Source organism: Callorhinchus milii, unplaced genomic scaffold, assembly GCF_018977255.1.
Source record: "Callorhinchus milii isolate IMCB2004 unplaced genomic scaffold, IMCB_Cmil_1.0 Scaffold10, whole genome shotgun sequence".
In the NCBI taxonomy this organism is placed as follows: domain Eukaryota; kingdom Metazoa; phylum Chordata; class Chondrichthyes; order Chimaeriformes; family Callorhinchidae; genus Callorhinchus; species Callorhinchus milii.
Genome location: NW_024704751.1, coordinates 9,576,640 through 9,601,051, shown reverse-complemented (window position 1 = coordinate 9,601,051; position 24,412 = coordinate 9,576,640). Strand labels below are relative to the sequence as shown.

The 24,412-nt window shown below is 46.7% G+C and overlaps 2 protein-coding genes across 5 annotated transcripts in view; one reads left to right on the top strand and one right to left on the bottom strand.

The window, feature by feature from the left end:
* Positions 1 to 1,175: 1,175 nt before the first annotated feature.
* bckdk (branched chain ketoacid dehydrogenase kinase) lies at positions 1,176 to 16,247 on the top strand. Of its 2 annotated transcripts, none has more exons than XM_007896454.2 (11): positions 1,176 to 1,455; positions 4,238 to 4,306; positions 4,937 to 5,047; positions 5,968 to 6,015; positions 6,471 to 6,590; positions 7,208 to 7,306; positions 9,228 to 9,301; positions 10,003 to 10,131; positions 13,380 to 13,469; positions 13,817 to 13,972; positions 14,320 to 16,247. In XM_007896454.2, exons 1-11 carry the CDS (start codon positions 1,201 to 1,203, stop codon positions 14,462 to 14,464), a joined length of 1,296 nt encoding a protein of 431 aa, XP_007894645.1. In that variant the 5' UTR covers positions 1,176 to 1,200; the 3' UTR covers positions 14,465 to 16,247. The 2 variants fall into 2 exon arrangements, with proteins under 2 accessions (XP_007894645.1, XP_042194700.1); XM_042338766.1 differs by having other exon boundaries at positions 1,176 to 1,467.
* Positions 16,248 to 20,814: 4,567 nt separating this feature from the next.
* The window catches only part of LOC103180532 (lysine-specific demethylase 2B), a 66,321-nt gene continuing 62,723 nt past the window's right edge, over positions 20,815 to 24,412 (bottom strand). For all 3 annotated transcript variants that reach the window (XM_042338764.1, XM_042338765.1, XM_007896459.2), the window contains 3 exons: positions 23,716 to 23,877; positions 23,091 to 23,309; positions 20,815 to 22,283 (listed from right to left, as the gene is read on the bottom strand). In XM_042338764.1, the coding sequence (XP_042194698.1) occupies positions 22,087 to 22,283; positions 23,091 to 23,309; positions 23,716 to 23,877 (578 nt within the window). In that variant the 3' untranslated portion in view covers positions 20,815 to 22,086. The remainder of the gene's footprint in view (positions 22,284 to 23,090; positions 23,310 to 23,715; positions 23,878 to 24,412) is intronic.

Here is a 24,412-nt window from a genome sequence, read left to right as displayed (position 1 = left end):
AAAGAGACAGAGCGACAGAGAAGAGAGAAGAGAGAGAGAGAGAGAACGACACAGAGAGAGAAACAACAGCAGCAAAAACAATCACACACACAGCAACTGAGGACAGCGGCCATCAACAGCCCAGGATCACCCCCAACAACCCCACCCCCCACCAACCAACCCCCACACCAACCCCCAACAACCAACCCCCCACCAACCAACCCCCACCCCCCACCAACCCCACCCCAACCCCACCCAACCCCCACCAACCAACCCCCACCCCCACCCAACCCCCCACCAACCAACCCCCACCCCCCACCAACCAACCCCCACCCCAACCCCCCAACAACCAACCCCCACCCCCACCAACCCCACCCCAACCCCCACCAACCAACCCCCACCCAACCCCCCACCAACCCCCACCCCAACCCCCCAACAACCCCAACCCCCCCCCAACAACCCCACCCCCCCAACAACCAACCCCCACCCCAACCCCCCCACCAACCAACCCCCACCCCAACCCCACACCAATCCCCCAACAACCACCCCACCCAACCCCCCACCACCCCCAACAACCAACCCCCACCCCAACCCCACACCAACCCCCCAACAACCAACCCCCACCCCAACCCCCAACAACCCCCCAACAACCAACCCCCACCCCAACCCCACACCAACCCCCAACAAACAACCCCCCACCAACCCACCCCAACCCCCCACCAACCAACCCCCCCAACCCCACACCAACCCCACCCCAACCCCCCACCAACCAACCCCCACCCCAACCCCCCACCAACCCCACCCCAACCCCCCAACAACCCCAACCCCCCCCAACAACCCCACCCCCCAACAACCAACCCCCACCCCAACCCCCCACCAACCAACCCCCACCCCAACCCCACACCAATCCCCCAACAACCAACCCCCACCCAACCCCCCACCAACCCCCAACAACCAACCCCCACCCCAACCCCACACCAACCCCCAACAACCACCCCCACCCCAACCCCCCAACAACCCCCCAACAACCAACCCCCACCCCAACCCCACACCAACCCCCCAACAAACAACCCCCCACCAACCCACCCCAACCCCCACCAACCAACCCCCCAACCCCACACCAACCCCCACCCCAACCCCCCACCAACCAACCCCCCAACCCCCACCCCAACCCCCCTAACAACCCTCCCCCCCAACCCCACACAAACCCGGGGGGGGAGGATGATGGCCATCGTGCCCAGAGGTCGGGCTCCCATGGTGGCCGTGTTGTGTGGAGGCTCCAGACTGTGTGGCTTCAAGGTGTTGGCATTGCCTGCGGTGGTCCAGGCGGTGCCCCAGACTGGGACCTCACTGCCCCCCCAGCGATGGAGATCCTCCACCTCCTCCATGACGGGCTATTCCGAGTTGGCCAGAGAGAGGTCCAAGACAGTCACCTCTTTCTACAACCAATCTGCCATAGACGCAGCAGCAGAAAAGGTCGAGGAAATTGTCAGTTTTGTTTTGTCTTTCTGCCCTCTCAGCTGAGATGTTTGTGTCTGTGCTCTGTGTGTGTTTAAGTCACTGGGGACCCAGACAGGTTTCCTGTGGTGGTGGTTTTTTTTGTTTCAATGTTTACACAGTATTTTCTGTCTTTCTCAGTTAAACACCCACTAACCAACCGTAATACAGTCAATTAATTCACTCTCCCGGTCCAGCCCGTGAGGAGCTTTGAGACATCTCGAAGACGTGCTGTGGCGCTACATCAAAATGCGAGGATTGTGGTTATTATTGTTATTTAAACAAAGCTGGAAATGGCATCGGGAGGGAACTGAACCCAACATAAAAGGCGCTTTTGTATTTTTTATTGTGAGGGTTTGCAGTTGTTTGAAATGAAAATGATTACATCACAGGTAAGCACTTGTGTGGGGGGAGAGGGAGCGCACAGTACAATAAGGAGACATTGTGGAAACGGTTCTAAATTATTTCAGTATTGTTTTTTGTAAACTGGAAAACCATCCCTCTCGCGATAATCTTATAAATTCTTCTGTATAAATGTAATAAATAAGGTTTTGCAGTGCACGCGGAGGCCTGCGGGGTAGTGGGTAGAGCTCTCGCCTCGCAAGCGAGAGGACCTGGGTTCCAATCCCGGCCGGGGAGAGTTACGTTACTCCGCGCGCCTCTGTTTACCAGCAGCAAGTAGGAACCCGGTGGTTAGTCGATCGGTGCATCTCTTTTCCGGGGGTAATAATCCCTTCAAAATAAATAATTTGGCCACTCAATCCACGATTGCTTGTGGGACGCTGCTCCGCGCGATTGGCTGCCGTGTTTCGCCCACAAAACATACAGTCAATTTGTAAAATCTGAGTAAAGAGGTCCCGGACCTTGTAACTGAAACATCGCCCCTCCCGCAGCCCGTTTTATTCATAGATTATTATTTTCAAATTGGGAAATAGTAGGGGATGGTTGCCTGCCCGAATGTAATGAAGTCCTACTGCGCCCTGAAATCTTAATATTTCTTTGAAATCGTCCAGCCCAGACTCTGATAGTCTGTCCTGTTGGAGGAGACTGCGTTCGTCGGTCAACTTTGTTTACTCTTAAGGATCCATCCTTTTACCGGCTGCATTGAGCTCTGCCGTGTTTGCATTCAGTCCTGTCCGCTTGGTATCTTTAATCCATTTTTTAAAAAAATCCTTTTATCTTTCATTCCTTTTTGCCCCCCACCCCCAAAAAAAAGTCTGTGTCTGAATAACAAGCATCTGATATTCTCAGAAGAAATGAGTGAGACCATGTTATAATAATAATAATCCTTGCATTTGTTCCTTCGTTCCCCTGGGTCTGGCCTCCTCCTCATCCCCCGAGTCCTCCGCTCCACCCTCGGCGGCCGTGCCTTCAGCCAATATGCCGCGAGGCTCTGGAACTCCCTTCCTCACTCCCTTCGTCTCGCTCCCTCCCTTCCCATTTTCAGGTCTCTGCTAAAGACCTTTCTTTTCGACCGCACCTTTGGTCACCTTCACCCCCCTCCCCTTCCCCGTCCCCCTGGCTCAGCCCCGGGATCCGTTACTGTGAAGCTCTGAGGCGCCGTCAGGTGTGGAGGGCACTAACAACTGAGTTGTTGTTGATACAGTGCCTTATCACGTCTTTGAGACGTCTCAAAGCGCTTCATAGAGTATACTGTAAAGTGAATTGACTATTTATGTCAGTGTGGATCTAGGTTCAGGTTAATGACTTGGTACAGATATAAAGAGACTCAAACACGATGGAAAACTGGGTAAAACAGAGTTGGTGATCTGACTATGGTTTCTAAACCAATAAAGGAATGTCTCTTCCCTCCAGTTGTGAATACAGAGCAGGGGGCTGCGATCTTAAAAATTAATGTTAAACTAGTTAAAACTTAAACAAGAAAATATTTCTTTACACAAGGCTTGTGGGAAAGTGGAGTCGGAAAGTGTCCCAAGAGGTTTGACGTTTACAAGTTTATGTGAAGTTTTTAAGAGGTGGGTAAATAGGTACGTGTGAAGGAATGGATATAAAGGCAGCACTCTAGGAGGTTAGAAAGAAAGAGTTTGCACTTTTAATGGATCGTATAATGCGAGGGTTCAGGCTGCCCTGCAGTAATTGTGGTCCCATGTGGAGGTAGTCATTTTGCCCGTCACTGAGTCCCACAACTGGGCCATGAGATCAGTCACCAATTGCAACTGGAGAATTGTTGGCTGAAGCGTGCTGCCATGAACTAATAACCTAGTTGTTGATGGGAATGATAAATAATAATCCTTGACCTAATATAACATCTTATCCCATCGTTGAGACCCCTAAAATTGCTTCGGAGCATTTTATTCTGCTCGAGTCCCTCTGCCTTACCCCCTCTTTTTCTGTCTTCAGATCGCAACTGAAGACTTATCTCTTTGACCGAACCTATGTCCATCTTTCCTTTCTCTGAAGCTTGGTGACAAACTACGTACTTGTTCAGACCTACAAGGCACCAAGTACTCTGCTTGAAGGGCCCTATAGAAATGCAAGTTGTTGTGAAGTGTAGTAACTGTGTATTTGTAGACGGATGTGGTCGCCACTTTACACACAGCAATGTCCCAGAAACAGCCGTAAAGTGAATGACCATTAATGAACAACAACAAATTGTATTATAGAGTGCCTTTCACATCAGGAGGATGTCGCTGATTATTATTATGCTTCTTAATATTGGTTCTGGTGAGAGGGATGTTTCACTGAGAGAGGGTGTGGACCAGGAAATGCATGGTTTGACTTCTCTGTTTGTATTTTTCAGCCGTCTGTCCGTCTGACGCCCACCACCATGCTGTATTCAGGGAAAACCCCAGATGGGTCTCATGTTCTGGTAAGCCCACTTAAATGTAGTCTCACTAACACTCAATCATAGGTTATTGTGGATCATGGGAGTCCTGTAGCTCAGTGGAAAGAGCGCTCGCCTCGCAAGCGAGAGGACCTGGGTTCGATTCCCAGTCAGGGCGAAGCCTTAGGCAAGTTTCCTTACTCCACACGCCTCTGTTTACCTATCAGTAAGCAGTTACCTGGTTGTTAGTCGATTGTTGGATCGCTTTCTGGGGGTAATCATCCCTTTTTTTAAAAAAAATTGATCACTCAATCCCTGATTGTTTGTGGGACGCTGCTGTGCACAATTGGCTGCCGCGTTTTGCCCACAAAACATACAGTCAATTCACTTTACAGTATATCCTATGCTTTGAGACGTCTCGAAGACGTGATGAGGTGCTGTATCGAATGAAGGCTTACGGAACCAAAAGAGCCTTGGGTTCGGGCTCTGCATTATTGTGCAGTGACCCCTATTCTAGAGGTTGGTCCCAACATTTGGGTGCTAGTGTTAAAGCTTTCTGAGACGCTGGATAAGTGCAAGTTGTCGTCGTTGTTGTTGACTGATATGCTAGCACAGGACACGGCCTTGAGGACGTAGGTCTGTGGTGGTTCACCCTGAGTATTTTTGACTTCACAGAGCAGTGCCCGGTATCTCTATAATGAATTGCCGGTCCGTATCGCCCACCGCATTAAGGGATTCAGAAGCCTTCCTTTCATCATCGGCTGCAATCCCACTATCCTACAGGTGGTGAGTACAAACTACAATTTGAGAAACCAGGGCACATGTGGCAGAATCCTGAGGAAGCTCACGGCAACTTTCCTCCCTCCAGTTACCCCCTGTGCTCATTTATATCCTAATAATCCCTGTTTGAAAAGTGAAGAGTTTCTCCTGGCATCCTGGCCAATAATCCTGACCCCAGATAAAATCCCTTCCTGGCTGTTTGTGCGACGTTTCTGCGTGCAAATTGGCTGCCACGTTTGCCTATCATTACATAAGTCACTGCACTTTACAGTAAAATTCCTGTGAAGCACTTCGGGTGGTTTGATGGTATGACAAGCCGCTGTATCAAGCGGAAGGATTATTGTCATAAATCGGTTCCGTGTGGCCTGGAGGCTTTGGGAGCTGTGGAAGTTACCTGCTGCACATTCCACAGCAACAAAACAAGCCCTGATTCGCAGCATTTTGTCTGGCTGCCAGACCTTTCCCTTTGGAGTCCTGTAGCTCAGTGGTTAGAGCACTTGCCTTGCAAGCGAGAGGACCTGGGTTTGATTCCCGGGCAGGGTGAATCGTTAGGTGAGTTTCCTAACTCCACAAGCCTCTGTTTACCGAGCAGTAACTAGGCTGAGATCCCATGAGCGAAGATCAGGTGGAATTTCATCACCTCCCACCATGACTTCAAGGGGAAATGGAAACGGGTCTTGTTTACTGCAATTAAACGTACCCGATTTTTAAAAAAAAACACAGAGTAACCCAAGCAAACATGGAAGCTGAATATATAAATTACAGGAAACGTCAGTGAGCTTCACAAACAACGACCCTTCACCCAGTTCATTTTCTTGCAACCTGTTGGCTGTGAGGGAGCGGAGCGTGTGATGGGGAGAGGGCTCAGTGAGCTGACAGTTTGTGAGATTCGCTTTGTTAATTTAATTTTTTTTCTTTCTTTTCAGCACGAACTGTACATCAGGGCATTTCAGATGCTGTCAGAATTCCCAACCGTGAGTACAGTCCAGCTGCGTCCTTTGTTCCTTTTCTCGAGTGATCATAATAATAATAATCCTTGCATTTGATGTAGCTCCTCATCACGTCTTCGAGACGTCTATTGACTATGTTTTGAGGGCAAAAAATGACCGCCAATTGCGCACAGCAGCGTCTCACAAACAGTCGTGGATTGAGTGACCAATCCCCAGGGGCGGGGAGCAGGGAGTTGGCTGGAGGTGGGGGCGGCGTGGTGGAGGTTATCGGCGGGGCTGTGGGGTTTGAGGGAGGGGCGATGGGAGATGTGGGGGGATGTGGAGGGGGCGATGGAGGACTAAACTATTAAGTTATTGTGTGAAGACGATGGCCATGTGGTCACGGGAACCTTTAACCTTTCCCCTCACGCCTGTTTGGAGAAGCCACACTGACCCTTGTCCCCCCACCCCGCCCGCCTGCCCCCCCCCCCACCCCACAGATCACGGACATGAAGACGGAGGCTCAATATTGCAAGATGATTCGCCAACTGCTGGATGATCACAAGGACATCGTCACCATGTTGGCCGAGGGCTTCCGGGAATGTCGCAAACACATCCAGGTAAAGCAGCCAAACACTATCTGCCTGAATCATGTCCCTTAAACGGCCAAGTCATCGCAGTGACAAGCAAAGTTCAATAGGGACACTGGGTTTATTGCCAAAGCCATCTAATCTCGCCCCTTGCTCCCCCCCCCCACCCCCGATCGCAGCAGTAAGACCAATTTATCTACAAATACACAAAACTGGTCATTCCCTTCATGGTTGTTTGCGGGACATTACTGTGTGCAAATTGGTTGCCGTGTTCGCTGACCAATACAGTCACTGCATGAAGGAGGGAGGGGGAGGAGCAGGAGAGAGGGACCAAGAGAGAGAGACTGAGATCGAGAGAGAGGGGGGCAAGAGAGAGAGATCGGGGTGGGGGGGGGGGGGGGGGGGCGGCAAGAGAGGGAGTCAAGTGGCGGGTGGGAGTAAGAGGCTGGATTCAGGATCCTTGCCACCCAGCGTGGAGAATGGCCTTGGAAATAATTATTCCCCCGCCCCCCCCCCCCCCCCCCCCACCCCATACTCCCTCTCTCCCAGTTTGTGATGTATGTGACGAAAGCCTGAGATCAGACACTGACTAACGGTGTATTTTCTGTCTGTCGCACTTCCTATACAAAGAGTCTTTCCGTTTTCAGGATGAGTCTCTTGTCCGCCTTTTCCTGGACAACACCCTGACCTCACGGCTGGGAATCCGCATGTTGGCCACACACCACCTGACGCTACACGAGGACAATGTAAGTACATAACACTCGCTCGGTGGGTCAGTGTGTGACAGGCAGGGGAGCCCAACAGTCGCTATAGATCACTACAAAATAAATAATAATCCTTGCATTTGATGTAGCGCCTGATCACGTCTTCGAGACGTCTCAAAGCGCTTCACAGAATATACTGTAAAGTGAATTGACTGTATATTTTTGTGGGCGAAACGCGGCAGCCAATGGCGCACAGCAGCGTCCCGCAATCAGTCAGACATTGAGGAACCAAAATATTATTAGTATTTATTTATTTTGAAAGGATTATTATCCCCGGAAAAGCGACCCGTCAATCGACTAACAACCAGGTTCCTATTTACTGCGGTAAACAGAGGCGTGTGGAGTAATGAAACTTGCCTAAGGTTTCTCCCTGCCTCGGAATCAAACCCAGGTCTTCTCGCTTGCGAGGCGAATGCGCTACAGGACTGCACTAGGGAGAGATTCGGAGGAAGAAGGTCCTTTGGCCCATTTAATCTCATCCTTCCAGAATACTCATCCGGCCACCCCCCCCACCCCCCCAATCCTCCTCTTGCAGCATTAAGCTGTTTCTTAAATGAATCCTTCTATTTTACTTCCAGTGTTCGGTAACTTACTGTATATCAATATCTTACTCAATATCTGTATTGAACTTCACTTGCCCAGAAATCCAGGCCTCACTTATCTTTTGCTCTTTCAGCAAAGCCTGACTTTGACTTGCATTTGATGGCCATATTGGGACGAGTTGACTTGCTGTGAAAGCTGAATTTAGGAGTTAAATCCAAATATGGCTGAAGTTAATGACCCAATGTTAATTCAGCTGCTACCTGTTCTCACATATCTCCCAGCAGACAGTTTTGAAGCACAATTGGCAGGATTCGTAGCGTCAGACTTTCCGAGAACAGAACTGGGAACTGCAACATAGTCTTAAAATACCCACCAGCCTCACGTAAACAGCTCCTGCTGTAGTGGGTATTCTGTCTGGGTGGATAAGATCAAATGGGCTGAAGGGCCTTCTTCATCCAACCCTCTCTTGTTATTCTCATAATAATACAATATTGATAATAATCCTTGACTGGAGGTTTGGGGACACAGGCGCCTCTGCAGCGAGAACAACAACAACAACAACTTGCTTTTACATAGCACCCCTCTCATGCAGGGTAGCGTCCCAGAGCGCTTGGAGGCAAGTTACTAAAAAGGAAAGGGAGTAGCAGTGAAGCCAGCAGGCACGGTGTTTGTTTTGCAGGATCACACTGCCTCACTACTGCTAAGGGTTAAACAAACATTACACTATCTCTCGGAGTGACTCCATTTGGATAATGTACCGTGTGCTGATAACATCCCTAAGTAAATTTCTGTCCACATCAATAAGATTATAGCAACAAACACTGACTGGGTTGTACTGGCTGGGGATGGGAGTGAGATAGTGAGAGTCTGAAGTTCAGCTTCTTATACAAGGCCAGTACTGAGCTGTGTAATCATGAGAATGTGATTATGGTCTGTAAGATTCAGAAGGGACTAGATAACGTAGAGCATGATAAGCTGTTTTATCTTGTCCTGAATAGTCAACCAGAGGACACGGCCTGCGATTGAAGGGAGTAAATTCAGAACAAATCTGCGGAAACACTACTTCAGTGAGCGAGCAGTAAACACAGGGAACAGACTCCCTCGGGAGTCAGATGGTGGAAGCAGAAAATGTTGTTTGTTTCAAGAACAAATCAGATAGATTTCTGCTAGAAAATAATATCTGGGGATACAGTATATAGAAAATTGTAATGTGAGTGCAAGCAAGCCTGGAATTACAATTGGGGCCGTGTGAGATATCCTGACCCTACCCTTCTACCCTCTCATGTCTCAGCTCAAGCCTCAATCTGACTTTCGTTCCTAAATATTTTCTTAAACTCAGTTGATTTGTTTCTTTCTGCAGCCAGACTTTGTAGGAATTATCTGCACGAGACTCTCTCCGAAGAGGATCATTGAGAAATGGGTTGATTTTGCCGGGTGAGTGTCTCTCCCCCTGCGCCCCCCACCACCCCCACTGTTGTCTCTGTTGCCCTATGCATGTCTGGCTCTGGAATTCATCAGCTACACCAATTCCTGTAATGTTGCGTTAAGTAGATTTAATGTGGGTTCTGTTAAGATGAACAGGGGGTCAGGCAGCGTAGTGTCTTTGGCAGTGAAGCCTGATTCCGTGCTGTCTGCCTTGTGAAGGGCAGATTGAGGCTGACATTCCTCTCAGCGCTGGCTGTGCGTTTCACAGCTGTTAATAATAAACACTGGTGTGAGGGGGGCAGGGTCATTTGCTGTCCCACACACAATTACTGTGTCTTTAATTAATTAATCAAACAATTCATTAGTTGTTCAGCCACGACTCCCTGAAACTCTGGAACACTCTCCCTCGATCCCTCCACCTTCACCCCCAACTTCAGGTCAGGCCTGAAGACCTTCCTCTTGGACCTACAGCGTCTACAGTCACCTCCCCCGACTCGGCATCGCGCTTCACCACTGTCAAGCCCTCGGGGATGTTATCCTGTGTGTGGGGGGGCTATAAGTGCAAGTAGTTGTTGTTGTTGAGGGAACATGGTCTTCTCCGCCTTGACGTGAAGATTAAGCTGAACAAGCCTCGTACAGAAGCTGAGCGTAAGGAGAAACTCTTTCCCTTTATAACGTCTCTGACCAAAGTGTCTGTGTCTCCCCCGCAGGCGGCTGTGTGAGCATCAGTATGGGAACTGCCCTCGGGTGCGGATCAACGGACACGTGGCAGCCAGGTATCCCTTCATCCCCATGCCCCTGGACTACATCCTGCCTGAGCTACTGAAGAACGCGATGAGGTGAATACATTATACATTAGAACATACAGCACAGAAACCGGCCATTCGGCCCAACTGGTCTGTGCCGGTGTTTATGCTCCACATGAGCCTCCTCCTGCCTTCCTCAACTAAGCCTTCAAGCATAACCTTCTATTCCTTTCTCCCTCATGTACCTCTCCAGCTTCCCCTTAAATACATCTATGCTGTTTGCTTCAACAACTCCTTGTGGTAGCAGGTTTTTTTTAAAAAAAAGAACCATCTCTCAGGTTCTTTTCACACCAACAACAACAACAATTCCAACAATAATAATAATCCTTGCATTTGATATAGCGCCTTATCACATCTTCGAGACATCTCAAAGCGCTTCACAGGAGATACTGTAAAGTGAATTGACTGTATTTTGTGGGCCAAACGTGGCAACCAATTGCGCACAGCAGCGTCCCACAAACAGTCGTGGATTGAGTGACCATATTGTTTTTTTGGAGTGATTATTACCCCCAGAAAATAATCTGCCAATCAACTAACAACCAGGTTCCTACTTGCAGCTAGGCAAACAGAGGCGTAGGGAGTAAGGAAACTTGCCTAAGGTTTCACAGTTACTTTCACGTAGGGAGGATATCCCAAGGGACTGGACAGTCAAGCATTTGCACCCCAATAGAGCAAACCATAACAATATGAACGATAGTAAACCTAAGGTAGCCGGGAGCAGGTCTCATTGGAGGAACTTCACACACACACACACACAAGCATTAAAGGTAACTGAAAGCAATTGGGTTGCGTGACCTGCGCTGCCGTTGTGTTTAATACATGAGCTAAAGATAAGGTGTTGGGTGGTAGGAGGAGAGACAACTGTGTAGAGGACGAGTGAAGAGCAACAGCATCGCTGGCTGCTCTCAATGGGTCGATATTTATAAACTTAAAACATTGTTCAGGTAGGAGTCAGACTGAGGAGGCCTGAGAGTCAGCTGCCAGCCTGATGGAGGGACTGCACATCAGATGGAGATGGTCCTGATTTTGGAAGTCAGGTCTTCGTCCTGGTTTAGTTTGACCTCACCGAGGGTTTGTTAGATATCTCTGTATTAATATTAACTCTTATGAACGGTTGAAATAATAATGATAATGATATAATAATAATCTTTGCATTCTAACATAGTGCCTTATTGCTTCTTCTAGACGTTTCAAAGCGCTTGTCCAAGGATAAGATCCAGCTGTTTGTAAAGCTTTTAGCTGACACACTGTTTCACAGAAATGAATGGTAATATTCAGTAGGGAAGCCATTCCAACGTAAAGGGTGATTTATAAGCATAATATTAACTTCAGACTTGGTTTCTGGGGACGGTTTCTGTGAGCTGCACAATGTTATATAATTTCCCCCTTTTGCACTGTAGAGTAACTACAATAATAAGATTCAGAATTGCAGTTTGTTTGTTGCTGGAGGATTACTATTACATGAGAAAGCCACTTATGTAACTACCTCAGTAAGCTGGATAAAGGCCAGAGGCAGTGACTTGTGCTGTTAACTTAACGTGGGAAGCTTTATTCCCATTGTTTCTGTTCCAGTGTTGTGCAGGCGAGAAAGAGAGACAGCCATTTAGCTATTAAATCAATGCCCTCGATCTCAGCAGTCATCTCTCTCCTCAGGGTCATGTTCCTGTACACAATAAACTTTGAATAGCTAGCGGAGGGTGTTAAAAGCTCCCAGGTTGCCCTTGAGTTTGGCTGACAGTGATGGCACTGTGCAGGCTCAACTTTTTTTTAGAAAAAATTGTTTTGGAACAAGTGGTTAGACCAGCGGAGTGTAAGCTGATCAGTGTTTATCAGTGCAGGAAACAGCTGTTTGCCAGATACAGCACTCGCCCCTCCCTGTCCTGTACTGAATGTACTTGGCAAAGGAGACCGACCGGTCTGCTGACAGAAACTCGTTCCCAAAGCGTGGAGACAAAGTCGCTTTGGAGAGATATTTTCTGTGTTTTTCTAAATCTATTATTGCCGCAAGAGGGGGAAGGATTGAGAGGCACAGATCTGAGCGGAAACTCCCGTCCACTTCACAGGCACCAGTTAGTTTAGTATAATAATAATTGCATTTGACACAGCGCCTTATCACATCTTCAATACGACACAAAGCGCATCACAGAATAGACTGTAAAGTGAATTAGCTGTATATTTTGTTGGCGAAACGCGGCAGCCAATTGCGCACAGCAGCGTCCCCACAAACAATCTTGGGTTGCGGGTATTCTGGAAGGTAAGGGTAGGGGTTTCTTTCCTAACCAGTCCTGTTGTGAAGATTGTGATGGGAGTGGAATGATTTGCTGAGGGGAAGAGAGAGAGAATCAACTGAGGCAGAATCCAAGAGTATTAGAGTTTCCTGGAAAAGAGCAGGAAATGGGAACCAGAGCAGATGGGTCCTTCGAGGAGCGAACGTCAATAGAAAGAAAAGGCTCTACTTGTGCCAAACAGATCTGTGGATATGGGCCAAATGGAATCCTCTTGTGCTGAGCATTTCTGTGGAAAATCATAGAGTTGACACTGAACAGCTTGTGATAGGCATAAACGCCAGATTTAGCTCGTCTGGTAATCCTCATTCTTGCTTAAGTTTTTCCGTTATTGTCCTCGTGTGACCCGTTCTTCTAGAGGGTTCTTCTAGAGAACCCTCTCGTAGGATTTTACACCGCAGAAGGAGGCCTTTCGGCCCATCGTTCCTGCTGTTTGAAAGAGCTACCAATACGTCCCACCCCCCAGCTCTTACACTTTAGCCTTGCAAATTCTTCTTTTAAGTACCTATCTAATTCCATTTTGAAAACTACTAACAAATGTCTTACAGACAATAACAACTTTGTATGTATATACTGGGGACCTCGCATCTGCGTTATGTATGCGTGTCATTCAGTTAACTTTGGTAAACAACTTTCCTAGCTCATGCTCATGCCCTGGGTGGAGCCTGGGATTAGTTTGACTTGTGTTTGACTCACTGCCAGTTGTCTCTTCCCCTGTTCACGTTCTCAGTAGCTGATGGAAAAGATTGGAATGTTCTCAGTCTCATAAAATTCAGTCCATCCCAGACAATGTTACAGCACAGAAACAGGCCATTGGGCCGGTCAGCTCCGTGCTGCTGTATCTCTCCATGGTCTAATATCACTCCCTTGCTCATCCGTCCCCCCCCGCCCTCTGCCTACACGATTGGAAGCAGTTTTCTAAGTGTCTGGCCTCAATGCCGCTTGACCTTCTCTCAGTGACCGCTGACCTCTATATGTTGTTCTCTCTGCCCACAGGGCTACGATGGAGAGTCACCTGGACACACCCTATAATGTGCCGGATGTCGTAGTAACGATTGCCAACAACAATATCGATTTCATTATCAGGTAAACAACCAACCAATCTCAGTTACAGCAGCTTGTAAAATGCTGTGAGACATTTAACATGAATAAGGTTATGGAAATGCAAGTTCTTTATCTCTCTTGTATCTCATTGCATCAAAACAAACGCTGTGTCTGGATTGTGTGTATGTAGTGTTGGTCTGTGTGTGTATGTGGTGGTGGTGTGTGTACGTGTGTGTGTGATGTGGGGAGGGTGTTGAGCTATGGAGAAGGTAAATTTCAACCATAACAACTTGCATTTACATAGTGCCCCTCAGGCAGGGTAGCTTCTCCCCCTCCCCACCCTCTCATTCAACCTCTCCTCACCTGATGGTGTTGCTGTGTGTGGGCAGGATCTCGGACCGTGGCGGTGGCATTGCTCACAGCATCGTGGACAAGGTGATGGACTATCACTTCACCACGGCCGAGGAGAGCACACAGAACCCCAGGATGAACACCTTCTTCGGGAATATCCTGAACAGCGGCCCACAGTCAGGACCCATGCACGGGTAAGTGAGACGACGACGACAACAACAACAACGCATTGCATTTATCTAGCCCCCACACAGTGGTTCATGAGAGGCCGTGAGCAATTGCACGTTACACCAGCAGCAAACTGGCATCAGGGTGTCCGAGAGGCTTCCAGACAGAGCAACTGTAGTAAAAGTACCATTGCAGTATCTCCTGTGAAGGACTTGGGGACATCTCAATGGCGTGATTATCATAATTATTATTATTATCACAATCATTCTCTTTTGAGTGTCTTATCCTTGCGAGTGTTTGAGCGAGTCTCTCTGTCTGGCTGTCTGTGCCAGGGCTCTGCAGCGTTTTGATGTGTTTGTGTCCTGTTACCCAGGTTCGGCTTTGGCTTGCCCACCTCCCGAGCCTACGCCGAGTACCTGGGAGGATCCCTCGCCATCCAGTCCATGCAGGGCATCGGGACAGACGTTTACCTGCGGCTCCGACATATCGACGGGAACGAGGAGAGCTTCCGCATCTAACTTCCCATCGGGTTCAGCTCCCTCTTCTGAGCCCAGGGACACTGTTATGACGTGGGGTGTGGTGGGCCACTAATCCACCCTGGACGGCACCCACCACCACCACCACCATCCGACTCTCGCTCACTCTGAAGAACTGGCCTCGGAGAGATGAGTTGTTGACAGAGGCTGTTGTCAGTGAAACCATCTGGATTGGCTTGTGTTACCTGAGGGTGGTAATTACGATGGACAATGAAGGCAAAGTGACTTGGGAACAAGTTCCGCACCTTTACTCGCCTTTAACTTTGGCTAAGAGGCAGGAGAGGTTTTTTTTTACTAACGTTGTCAGGAACCCGGCTGTTTGCTGCGTTAGTCAGTTCTGTAGAATCCTTTGCCGGCACTGCCATCTCCTGGTACAACCCGGGAACGTTAATTTCAGTGACTTCATTACGCATTCGTCTGTTCGTTGTTGGCGTTTTGAAGTGGACAGAGAGCGAGAGACGGAGAGAGCGAAAGAAGCAGAATCGAGCCCCGCAATTCACCAGGAAGCCACTTTTTAAGAGTTTTGTAAGAAGACTTTTGTTACCACATGATTCAGTAGTTTTCTGATTATTAACCTTTTGTACACGTTTCACAGTAACTATTGCCACAGTGAGATTGGAGGCCTGTGACGGTCGCACGTTATTCACCGAATCGGCAGTTATAAAGCCGGTCAGCAGGAGGCGCTGTCGGCACCAGAGACTGACAGCTGAACGTGTGGAAACCAGGGAACCACTACTCGCTCTCCGACTCTGTGTGTTACATAACGCTTCACCCACAAAGCACACAGTCAATGCACTTTGCAGTACATTCTGTGAAGCGCTTTGAGACGTCTCGACGACATGATGAGGTGCTAATAATCAAATGCAAAGATTATTATTATTAAACAAAGCTTAAAATGACACCAGGAGTTAACTGAACAGAACATATCTGGTCTTAATTAAACACAGTAAGCTTTAAAATTTGTTTTTATTGTATTGAACATTTTTGGTCAGTAACTGAAATATGTCTAGTGACGTAAATCAGGCTATTCAGTTACCTTATTCAACACATTAAACTGTTAGCATTTTACACACAACCTTTATTTTAATTCAGTCTATGTTAAATTTAGGAAACAAGTTGGACAGCGGTTTACAATGAAATTGTGTTTCAGTAAATTGACAGGAGATGAGTTGATTTGATAGTTTCCACGCTGATGTGGAATTGTTGGTTATTATTGAGTCAGTTACTAAATTCCTGGTAAAGGTTGATAATTTTCATGTGACACGGCCCAATGCCAATTGGTGATTCTCAAATCATCACCAGTGTGAGTGAGGTGTCTGTGTATATAGATTAGTAATAATCAATGGGGAAATGTTGTGGGGATTCACACCAAAGCATTGTTTGAAGGTTTAATATTCACCTGCATTATAAACGGCCTGGAGTCAGCAAACACAATGACATTGCTGTATGGAGGGACAGTAGAACAAAGTGGAACTGTATCACACACAAGCATTAAAAACACCACTTCACGAGTCCCCCTTCAGTACTGTGTTGGGCTGTTAAACACATGTAACCTCCAGGCTTACATTTGTCTGTGCTGTTAAGGGCTATCCTCATCCAATAGCATTATTAGCTAATTTGCACACATTCTCTAAATGGCTTGTTCACTTGATGCCCATTTGCAGATGGTTCCAGTGTGGAGGTGTTTGTTCAGCGGATGCTTTTGCCTGAAAGGTGTACAAGTGATTGTGAATGAAAAGGTATTAATAAAATTTGGTGGACTGAATTGAGTTAAACATTTTTAAGACATGTTCGTACCCAACTGTGAAACGTTCACTGCAAATGGTATCTCTTGGGTCAGTGGGAAACTTCTGGGCAGAGTCTTCTTGCTCGAGATACAGATGTCTTCGATTGTAAAACAACCAGAAACTTGTTTGAAACTTAAGTAAAACTTTTATTCAAGTATAATCAAGATTTTGAAGTACAGCATGTTTTGTGTGGCTACAAATTCAAAATAGAGCATCAGCAGAACACAGAGTAAGATCTGGCAGAACATTATGTACAAGTGGTGCGAATGCCTTTATTTAAAAAAAAATCAGCACAGAAATAAAAAAAACGTTTACAAAAATCCTGCAGGTCTTCATTAAGAAGGAGAAACTTACACCAACAAATAGCACAACCTGAATGTAGGCATCAAACTGTGAACTTACACAGTACACCAAGAACTTTGATCCATAAATGGGTGGAGGACATGTGGACCACGCCACGCCTACCCTCATAGGCCCAGGAACATTTAAGACATCAAGGGCTCGTAGGCAGCTCTGTATAGTCGTCCCCAGCTTTTGTTCTTGCTCCTCGTTTCATCCTGAATGTGCTGAGGGGTCAGTTCTGCTGAGCAATACATTGGCACAATCCATAGAACCACAGAACCCTCCAAGCACTTTGTTGGGTCTCCATCAAACCTCATTCAACCAGCGCTGGCAAAAACCTGGGCCACATGACTTACTTTTCAATATACAAGTCGACTGATCAAGAATGTAGATAAACGGCTCAAACAAAATGGGGGGGAATAGAATAGCCAACGGTACAATAACAATGCTCAGAGTATTGGTCAGAAACAATGAAGAAGTCAATTCAAAGACAATCAGTGGTAAAAAAAAAAACCCTTGGACTCTTTCTGCCGTTGCTGTCAGTCTGTCTTTTTTTGCATCAGCAACAGAGAATTTCTTTCTCCAGCACGTTCTGTACTAAATATCTGATTGCGTTCGATTTAATTCAAATGACACTGTGTGAATGGCAACCGGGTCAATTCTAGAGCAGAAATGGGCTACACGCCCAGGCTCAAACCACATCAATTCTAAATTTATTTAAATATATTACCACCTCCTCCCCAACCTCCTTTCAATTCCCAAAGGTATTTTAAGTCCTTTTATCCTCTACAAGAGGTATTTTTCCACAGGCTCCCTCCAATGGCCATTCATCATATAGGACTCAATAGTGACTCTCAGCTATTTGCTTACAGCAGCATTTTCCCACAACCAAGCCAGATCCTGGAGACACTGGAAAGGAATTAGGAGCAGAAATCCTGGCTGGTTATTCTCTCTCTCATAACCTGCAGCTCTGGGACTAATTGATCAGAGAATACGGAGTCTGGGACCTTCTCTATGCCTAAGCCACTCACTGGATAAACTCAGCGAGCCATTTAGGAGACAAGGCAAAGTTTCTTAAAAGTAGCAAGTGAAGCAATTGTGAAAGATGTGTGTCTAGTTCACACGTGCCATTTTGCTCAGATTCTTCTGAATCTGGAATCCATCTGAGAACTCTGTTTGGAGCTCGTGACTACATGTTAACTAACGTCCTGCACAATGCATCAGATCTCAGAGTATAATTGGATGTCACTCTCGCACAGTGGGTGGGTTTACTGAGCAGGTTCACGTATAGATTAGGATCCTCAATGAGCAATTCCAGACTAAACTCTAGGCTAAAACCAGGGGCCAAAGTCAGGTAGTTGCAGTTTTCTCAAGAAGGTTGTCTCGGGATTCAACACGACTCGTCAAGATTTGGTTTGGCGTATCAATTGAATGATGGACCTCTCCTGGGGCTAGAGGGTAATTAACAGGTTGTCAGAGTGTGGCTGAGGCCAGGACACTAGGACTTGATCAAAAAATAGCTTGATGCTGTGATGGTAGACAGGAGGGTGGGTATTCTGGAGGGATGAAATCAGATGGGCTGAATCCTTGTTAATTCCTCAAAATAATCTATCTCCCTGTTGTTTGCAGAAGGCAGAGATGCTGTGGTAACTGTCTGCTATCCAAACAAATAGGATTTACAGAGTGGTAGAAAGGACCTATTCTAAGTGTCTGGGGTGTGTGTGTAACATGCTAGGGGAAGGATTTGTCCCTCAACGTAGATACTATCAGCAATAAGAAAGCAGGGGTGAACAACATCCATCAATAAACTAGATAATTCAGTATCCAATAGTAGCCCTACACCACAGAAAGCAGTAATATCAGGGTATCAAGGGATATGGGGCAAGGGTGGGTCATTGGAGCTGAGGTACAGATCAGCCATGATCCTATAGAATGGCGGAACAGGCTCGAGGGAATGAATGACATCCTCCTGTTCCTATGAGCACATTTGTCAGTGAAGCTTAAACGAGGTTGTGATGGGTTTCTACAGCCACAGAGCACAATGTGTCGCTAATCTAATAAAAAAAATAGAGACCCGAAAAACCTCACGATTTAAACAAGGACCATTCATTCCACAAGGGATCGTATTCCAGCTTACACTTGCTAAGCGGTTATCTTTTCCTGCCAACTCGTGTTGGCTATGGGTGCCACCCACTCCTGTATCTCTTCCCAGCCCCCCCCCACCACCCCCAAACTCGGCATGTGTGAGCCCAGACAGTGAGTGACGGCTACTATCTACCAATGGGACATCACAGCTCAGCCAGCCCGACCGACCCAATCCTTGCTCACATGCACTTTGCAGCAAAGGTTTCTGAATGGCAATTGGGAGTTGGGACCTTGGCTGGTATTGCCCTGCCTAGCTCAGGGGGTGCTGTAGGCAGCTGTAGCCCATACCAAAGCCCTGGCTAAAATCAGGTAGCCCATTTGAACCCGGTTTAATCTATGAACTGAGCAGTGCCTTTAAGCACTGGCCTAACAGTGAAAGCAACTGTGAGCCCCAACATTCCCTCTCCGAGCCAAGCCTGGCTGAGACCAACAAGCAGCAAGTAGTCTGAGACGCTGCACCGTGAATGTGAAAGGTTCTCTCCTAGTGAGAACACAAGCAGATTTAGTGTTAGAAACCCTAGCCCACTTACAGCGATAGATTTGCTAGTAAAAACAGTCAGGCTGTGCTTTGAATGCAATGTTAATCTCCTAAACTAGAGAAGCTGATGGAGCCCGGGAAACAAAACAGCAACAAAACATGAAGGAAAATCAGAACGTGAATCAGATGAATTTGAAGTTATAAATCAGATATTCTCTTCCCTGCCTCAATCGGTGTTAATGTCTGTTCTGGAGCAGTCCCAATTAGTTGAGTGTTAAACTCTCTCTCCTGCAGTCGTATACAGGCTGAATCATATGGGTTCATTGCAAAAGAAACATTGCAAAATAAAGTTCTGCTTACAATACCACAGAAATAAACAGTGCAATAAACCAGCCTCCAGAGACACAAACAGTTGGCAGGCCCTTTGTTGGAACACAATGGCTGCCGAAAATTGGTGTCATAAAAGGATCAAAACCAATGTAAAAACACGCAAGAGCAACACAATAAAACTCGCTCCAATCCCCAGCCATTGTGAAGCCATTTAATCAGAGCCCTAATATATTGTTACTTGCCCGACGAGCCAACGATGTAGCCATTTACTCACATTCACCACTGTTGGTACATTGCTGGGTTTGGGAAGTGAAGGGAACTGGATCCCAATAGTGAAGTCACTCATTTCACCAAATAGGATTACGACAGAACGACAAGCGCCACATCGCGCTCCGCTGTGAAGTGGACACTGTCAAAAAATCTTTAGCAGCGCGAGTGGGTGCAAGGTTCCAGGGTTGTGGTTTAGTTCAGGAAAACGCCAGCAACGCAGAGTGAATGGGAAAGCACTTTTACTGTTCGCTCCGTGGCCACTTTGTATTTTGTGCGGTGACCCATTATCCGCACTGTTTCCACATCCACAACAGGGGTCGCTCTCGCGGAGTGCAGGAAGGCAGGCTCGCTCGCCACTGTATTCAGGGTCATCTCAATGCAGTTATCTGCAGGTCTCTCGTTCCCCGGTGCTCACTTGCTTAAGTCGTCTTGGATTTCCAGGCTAGTCTTTTAAATACTATCAAGTGTAGAATTACCACATTTTGCCCAGACTCATGCCCGTTATGTAAACACACCTCACAGCTTACAATATTTCTCAGTAATAAAATCTGTGAAAACAAACAAAGACTCTTCAAGGTTCTCTGAGCCTCACGTTGCATAATCTGCCCACGATGCGCTGCAGAAATGCATTGTCATAGCAACTCAGGTGACCTAAATAAATGTGCCAGACTGTTTTAGCCAAAGGAATAAGATACACGTGGGAAAACTTAGGGCAGGAATTAAAGAATGTCGGTTTTACTGAATTACTTCACCGCTGCGGTCTGGACTGAAATGTCTTCTGAATTAACTCTTAAGTTGCCTCTGATGTCAATTTACATTGAGCTTCCCTGGTTACTGTACACAAGATACCAAAACAGAAGTCGCTGGGAACACTCAGCAGGTCACGCACTTAATGTGTCAGGTCGATGACATTTCATCAACGTTAACTCACTTTCCTCTCTCCATAGATCCCGCCTGACCTGCTGAGTGTTCTCAGCAACTTCTGTTTGTATTTCAGATTTTGAGCATCTGCAGTATTTTACCTACTGTACACATTAATTTGCTTTGAAGTGACCATGCAGTTCCTAGCTTTCTCCTTCAATTTCAGCTCAGAGACTGACAGGGCCACTTACTTCCGCACCCTATCCCTGTCAATCTTCCACCTTGCAGCTACTCATCGACTGTCACATTGGGGAAAGCCAGTGGTTTAAACAGCAAGTCCTCTCGCACTCCAAAATGGGGGGGGATGGGGGGGAACAAAAGAAAGCTTCGAAGAGAAAGTTTAAAAATGTTAGAATAGATGGTATGTAAAAAATCAGCACAATCAAAAACAAACTAACTGAGAAACAAAATAGCAGAGAGAATAGAATGAAAAAGGAACGACTGGGGAAAGAACCAGCGACATTTTATTTTTACTTTAACTTGTGGTTTGTGTTATCTTTAGTGGTTTAACATTAATATTACAGCAATAAAGGATGGTGTTTTTTTGAACTATCGCAGCTCAAGAGTAAAGAACCTGTAGAACCGCTCAACTCACAGAGACAGACAGCTGTTTCCAAATAACTATCAACGCTGTGCGATAGTTTAAGTCTTGAAATCTGCCACCTATGATTAACACTGCAGAAAACCTGAATGTTTAGGGAAATTGTAGAGTGCAGCTTCCCTCTGGGCTTGGGAGTGTATGGTATTTAGAAGACTCTGCAATAACATTTTGAATTACCGTCTGCAATGAGAATTTAGGCTTTGATATGCCAAGAAAATGGAGATCTTCTTTTCCAAGATCAGAGTGTGCAGCCCATCTTTTAAGCTTTCTTAAGTTATTTAAATGAAAATAACAACATGCATAATATCAGATTTGATATGTATGTTTCCACCATGTTTCTGTGTAATCTTAAATATTCCCTAAATCTACAGTATTGTCTTGAGGGGGAGAAGGGAGGGGGGAAGAGAAGAGGGCAGGAGTTCTGGGGTCGATCCCAGAGAACAATGCTTATTACACCCTGTATTTACAATACAAAAATGTTTTTTTCCCCCCAAAAACCATGCTTCATCTTTTAGGTGAAGACAATGACGTCAGTAATCTCTTGCCAAGACTATACAGCAGTCACAGGATCACTGATGTTACCAGCAGTGAAGGACGCGATGCCCTGGACATTTCCACACTGTCACGGTTCGTTGCACCCAGATCCCTGGCAGCTAGCGAGAGAAAGCTCGCTGTTGTGCTGCGTCCATGCTCTCAGTCAGGAGTGTTCCTGTCAAGACATCCTGCCATGCTACTTCGTAGGTCGTAAACGGCTTCGTGTTAAAAGTTTGTCCTCGGGAAGTTCAAAGGGAACAGTGGCCGCCATCCCGTCCACAAACTGCTGGCAGGCCTTGGGGGCAATCAGTCTGCAATTCCGCAGGTCGATTCGGACGAGGTTTGGGCAGTGTTTAAGTAGCAGCAAGCACTGATCTGTGATTCGATGACAACCTGAAAGAGCAGGTTCAAAAGGCATTAAAGCAGATCTCCACAACTGCTATGTTAATGGGGTACATCGATGAATTCAAATTGGAATGAAAGGAATGGGAAAGCAAAGAGCCTCACACCTGGTCTCACACTGTGCCACAACCAACTACAAGCAATCTATGTGTATAAATCGCTTCCTTGCTCCATTGCTGGTAGTGTGGTGACATTTATTTTGAACACACATATACACACACACCACCACAACAACAAAATGACATTTGTATAATGCCTTTCACGTCGCGAGGACGTCCCAAGGCGCTGAAAGACACAGACACACACAGTCAGAAGAACTTTATTTATATAGTCACCGAGCTTCAGTTTTTACTCTGTGGTAGCACGAAAATCAATATCATTCTATATCAGAGTCCTGGACAGAAACATTATGCCCCCAAGAAAGATGAAAGTCCTGCCTGAAATGTCTGTATATTGGAGCAGTATCAAATGGGTATACACACACACGCTGCCAAGTCCAAATCAATCATCCTTTACAGGATCAATTATCAATGATCAATCATCAGGCACCAAGTTCATATTCCCCAATATCCACAACTGGTGAAGAGGGCTAAGTTATAAGATCTCCGTTTACAAAGAAAAATGCCCAAATGCCTCTGATTGAATAGCTATCCAGAGTGATATCAAGCCAGTAACCTCAGCTCAGCTCACAAGTAACCACAGATTTGGCCTAATGGCTGATGTCTGAAAGTGAGCTACACTCACTGGGTCTCTGAAAAAGTAGCAGGCGTTAGAATTGCAAAAGGGGCTCTGTCTTACCTGCCAGGCTGATCTCTGTCAGCGTTTCCCGGGTGGAAGATCCGGCAGTGGTGAGGAGGGCGATGGACTGGTCTGTCACGTGGCTGCACTGGCTGAGGTCCAGCTTGTTCAGCACAGGCATGTGGCGGGTGATCAGCGCCAGAGACGAGTCAGTGAGATCGAGGCCAGCCAAGCGCACCTCCGTGAGATTCCACAATCTGCTCTGGTGATCATTCTGACCTGCAGAACGAATCGTAGGATCATAGAATCTTACAGCTCAGGTGAGAGGCATTTGGCCACTTGTGCGTGTAAATTGTTGTTATTGTTGTAAAGGACACTGAACATACTAAAAATACGGGAGGTTAAAAAACACAAATCTTTCTCCACCCAAAATAACACAAAATATTGGAGGTGTCATAAAATGAACACAAGTAACTTCTGTCTGGATGAGTTGGGGTGAGTGAGTGAGTTATGTCAAAGTTGTTTTTAAGTGGACTCAAATGATATGGCTTCAGTGCACTCTGCACAGAACACTGTACAGTCAGGAGGACTGTCACGGAGCAGGCAGTGGTAAAATGAAATGATTTTTAAACTATGGTTTGCTAATGGATGATGAAAATCCTGCGAACTTGTAGCTTGAACTGACCTATTCTGCAATCTGTAGGCGGTGAAAGCAGTTCCCTCATCTGTGAGTCCTTAAGATCTTCCACCCAGCGGAGATCCAGCATGCGGAGGAGCGGGCAATTTGGTGTACAAAGTGCAGAGATTGCGCTCCACACGCAACCCGCAAGTGCCAGGATTTTCAAATCTGTTCAAGACAAAACGTTCAGAATTCACACCACTTAAAAATAGACAAACACACAACAGATGGCTGGTTAATCTCAGCCCATGAAAACACTATTGGTCTAATTTTATAGATAAACACTCGAGTGTGGTTTATTAATTCTGTGCAATTGTTTTCAAACACCTGCACAGTGTCACTAACAAACCACAGCACAACACTGATGAAGAGGTCTAACTAACAGCCTTACACTCATAGAGTAAGCAGGAATCTCAAACACAAAATATACGTGTAAATTTACAGTATGTGACGCTTTGAGACATTTCGAAGACGTGATAAGGACCTATATCAAATGCAAGGATTATTATTATTATTATTAATTCCTTCTTCTTTGGAATTTCACTCCACTTTCATCACTCCCACCCTCGCCCGACTCCACTGGCTCCCCATTCCCCAGAGGATCGAGTTGAGGATCCTCGTCCTCACCTTTAAGGCCATCCATGGCCTTGCCCCCTCCTACCTCTCTGACCTACTGACTCCCTACCAACTTGCCCGCTCCCTC

What these genes read in the sequence shown, in the direction of transcription:
- bckdk (XM_042338766.1), top strand. Translation starts at nt 1,201, where the DNA reads ATGATGGCCATCGTGCCCAGAGGTCGGGCTCCCATGGTGGCCGTGTTG. An exon ending in CAGATGGGTCTCATGTTCTG is followed by an intron (nt 4,307 to 4,936) that starts GTAAGCCCACTT and finishes TTGACTTCACAG; the next exon opens with AGCAGTGCCCGGTATCTCTA. An exon ending in AATGTCGCAAACACATCCAG is followed by an intron (nt 6,591 to 7,207) that starts GTAAAGCAGCCA and finishes TTCCGTTTTCAG; the next exon opens with GATGAGTCTCTTGTCCGCCT.